Source organism: Notothenia coriiceps, unplaced genomic scaffold, assembly GCF_000735185.1.
Source record: "Notothenia coriiceps isolate Sejong01 unplaced genomic scaffold, NC01 NC01_scaffold00025094, whole genome shotgun sequence".
Classification (NCBI taxonomy): Eukaryota; Metazoa; Chordata; class Actinopteri; order Perciformes; family Nototheniidae; genus Notothenia; species Notothenia coriiceps.
Window position 1 is genome coordinate 191,041 of NW_011357795.1, and position 3,542 is coordinate 194,582.

At 40.2% G+C, this 3,542-nt stretch overlaps 1 protein-coding gene across 1 annotated transcript in view; it reads right to left on the reverse strand.

Annotated features, from left to right (window-relative positions):
* Positions 1-451: 451 nt before the first annotated feature.
* fbp1a (fructose-1,6-bisphosphatase 1a) overlaps positions 452-3,542 on the reverse strand; it is a 5,782-nt gene continuing 2,691 nt past the window's right edge. The window contains exons 4-7 of the mRNA XM_010783355.1: positions 2,792-2,932; positions 2,567-2,704; positions 2,227-2,346; positions 452-1,102 (exon numbers count right to left, since the gene is read on the reverse strand). Coding sequence (XP_010781657.1) covers positions 908-1,102; positions 2,227-2,346; positions 2,567-2,704; positions 2,792-2,932 — 594 coding nt within the window. The 3' untranslated portion in view covers positions 452-907. The remainder of the gene's footprint in view (positions 1,103-2,226; positions 2,347-2,566; positions 2,705-2,791; positions 2,933-3,542) is intronic.

The following is a 3,542-nucleotide window of genomic DNA, read 5'->3' on the forward strand; positions in this document are numbered from 1 at the left end:
CATAGTGTGTTATTTTGTAAATGGTGTGCAAAGTCTAACATCCCAAAGTTCCCTCCAGTTTCTCTCTCACACACTCGCCCCCTGCCTGAAACACCTCCATTGAAGTTCTATGTTTACATCTGTAACATAGTGACATCACCATGTAACACTTGCGCCTATATGGTTAGCGCTCCAACACATTGTACGTGATAAGCTAAGGGGCGGGACATCTCTAAGAGGTTGACCAATTACAACAGAGAGGGCCAGCTAACCAATCAGAGCAGACTGGGCTCTGGTTTCAGACAGAGGGTGAAAAGAGGTCTTGCAGCACAGGCAGTATGAGAAAAATAAAGAGCTCTTGAACATTAAAGCAGGAGACATGTCACATTAGAGGCACAAAATACAAATACAAACAATCTGTTCACTTTAAGGATTTGATGCATGTTTCAAAATGATAAAAAGACTGCTTGTCTTCTTAAGACTCATTTGGATTTATTGAGACTCCAACATTCACATAATTGAAAAAGGCATCATGGTGTATGCATAGAGGTTGTATTGTTCCTTCACCTGACTAGAATGTATCTTCATTTTAAGGAAAAAGGCACAACTGGAGGTAAACAATTCTTCAGGTTTTTTTAGTGCAATTGTTTTGTTATTTGTTGGCACTTTTCATCTTTGGTAACTTTGTGTGGAATGTGTGTGTAATTTAGCTTATTGTACAGCGTTCATGTTTCCGATTGAACAACCTTTTTTCTATTATGTATCAGCAGAACATGAGCATTGCTCAAATGATATTCAAAACCGTGTAACTCCACATTTCTTTAAAGTAAGAAACCATTATCAAGGGTCGTAAAAAAGCGGACTTCCAGTTTGGGAAACAAGGTTGTTTGCCCGACCGTGATGGGTGTGAGAGTGAGTCAGTGCGCTCTCACTTCTTCTTTGCATGTTTTTGGCAGATTGAGATGTATTCCAGGACGTCCTCTTTGGAGCCAAGGGCCACTGGAGCCCTCTGGTGGATGCTCTCGGGCTGGATGTCCAGAAGGGGCTCGAGGCCGGTGGAGGCCAAGCCCCCCGCCTGCTCTATGATGAAGGCCATGGGGTTGCCTTCATACAGCAGCCGCAGCTTTAAGGGGGAGGGACGGGGTTTAGCTTCAATGTCAAACTCTTCATAATGCTTATTCAAATCTAACATTTCATTACCTGTTTGCAAGGCTCTGGATGGTTTAATTTCATACTTAGTCAACTGTCTTTGCCTCCTTTACTACCTTAGGTTATTACAGTATTAACTTAATTTATATGAATTGAAGACAATAGTCTGGTGAACATTGAAACTGGTTTTTCCTGCCATTAGCTTTCCCCCATCAACAGATATGACTTCCTTATAAGGCATGATTACAGCAATAAAAAACAGACTTTTAGGGTGCAGTTTTTTTGTTGCCCTCATTATTTTATTTTATCATCTGTAGTATCTTATTTAAAATGGTTGTTTTTGCATCTTTTCAAAGCGTTTAAAAAACGTTTATTGTACTAAATAAATGGTATCTTGCAAACCCTGGGCGTTTACATTCACTTTCTAATTCTATTGTGGGCTGGGACTTTATTTAACACTTTTGTTCTTTATTTCTCTGCACTTCTTATTTCTCCATCTGTCATATGCAGTACAAGTCAGGCACCTTCTACCCTTACAAAATGTGACTACATAATGTTCGGCTCAGTCTTGCAAGCACTGGAAGGATGTGGAGAGTGAAGAAACAACATTGTGACACTTTCTACAGTTTGGTCTCAACAAAGTACTGTTGATGGGAAGTATCGTCTGTGTGTCCAAAGCCTAACATAACTCATTCCTCTGTTGTTGTCAAATAACCATTAACATTCATCCATGAGCCAAGGTGCTACACTAATGAAATGATATACCCTTACATTTAAAATGAAACCCTTATTTTAAAAAGAAATCATGAAGTATCGAGAGACAGACTAACACATTGGTCGATTTACTGACAATAATGCTAAATATCAGAGGCCTTATCCTTTAAACTTTTGTACATAAATGCGTAAATGCAAAATGCAAAATGCAGATTTTGCCATGGTCAAATGTAACTAACATGGTATAGACTCATCCATTTACAAAATGACCATACACTTACTTATATAATTATATTCTCTATTATTATTTGTGTCTTAAAAACATTCTTTTTAAAGTTGTTTTGATATGTTTAGGCAATCCAGAAATCAGTCGTGGTTCCTTACCTTTCCTTTGGGGCTCTTCACATTTCCTGGATATAAAAAGATGCCTCCATACATCAGCGTTCGGTGCACGTCTGCCACCATGGAGCCGATGTAACGAGCTGCGTAGGGCTCACTGCCATCCTGCATTCATTTAAAATAGTGCGTTAGAATGTAACTTAACCCTGCACTGGACAAGATAAAAAAAAACACAACTTTCATCAAAGACTGCAGATAAAATGAGTCTATCTTAACAAATATTTGATTTAAAGCATGTCGATTAATGTCCATCGTCCTTGGGCACATACAAAAACACTACCACGCTTAAAGCTCTCCCCCTCACATGTCCTGACATCAGTTGTACCTCAGGGAACTTCTTCTTCTGCAGGTACTCTGTGACAGCGGGGTCAAAGTACTTTGCGTAACCTTCATTCAAGCTGTAAATCTTGCCTCGCTCCTTGATCTTCACATCCCGATCAACCAGGATGAATTCGCCAATTGCCTGATGATCAAGAAGTGACACTCTCAGTAAAGATAAAAACAAGGTTGATTTGAACGTGAAACACAGGGCCTTGACAGGAGCACTGACCGGGTCGAGCATAAAGCAGTTGACTCCCTGTCCGGTGGAGATCACCATCATGGTGGCGCTGCCGTAGAGGGCGTAGCCCGCGGCAACCAGGGTCCGGCCCGGCCGCAGGGCGTCCTTCTCACAAGGCTCATCATCTGTGGCCTGAGAGAAGCATAAAGTAATGCCATCAATCATGGAAAATGGACTGTTTATACAGCACTTATCCAGTCTTTACTACCCTTGAAAGCGCCCTTTACATATACAAATCAGCGCTCACCGATTCAAACAGTTAAAATGGCATTACAATTGTTAACATTATAACTGCCATTGAATAGAAATGCTGAAAATAAACGTTGTTAGAGTGGACTTTTTTTAAATAGGGTATATAACCTAGATAACATAATTATGGGGGCTCATGCTACATCAGAGAAACAATTAGAACTAGAGAATGCAATTCCTGAAGAAATTGCTAGTGGGAATGCTTTATGCTGAAAATCTGACGCTAAACTGCTATGTTGAAATGTAATGTGTAAGAAAAAAAGTCACTAATTTAGATTGAAATTATACATGAACACTGGGGGCTTGAATGTGTGATGAGAGAAGAAAAGAAAGTGGAAAGGCTTGGAATAGCAGCAGAATATTTGAACCGCAAACTTCTGAACTAACTTGATGGCGAATGATCTGTCGCCATGGCAACGGCATTTGATGACACCCCATAATACGCTTAGATGCGTTGATGGCTGCATTGTTACCAAACCTGTGAAGTTTTGGG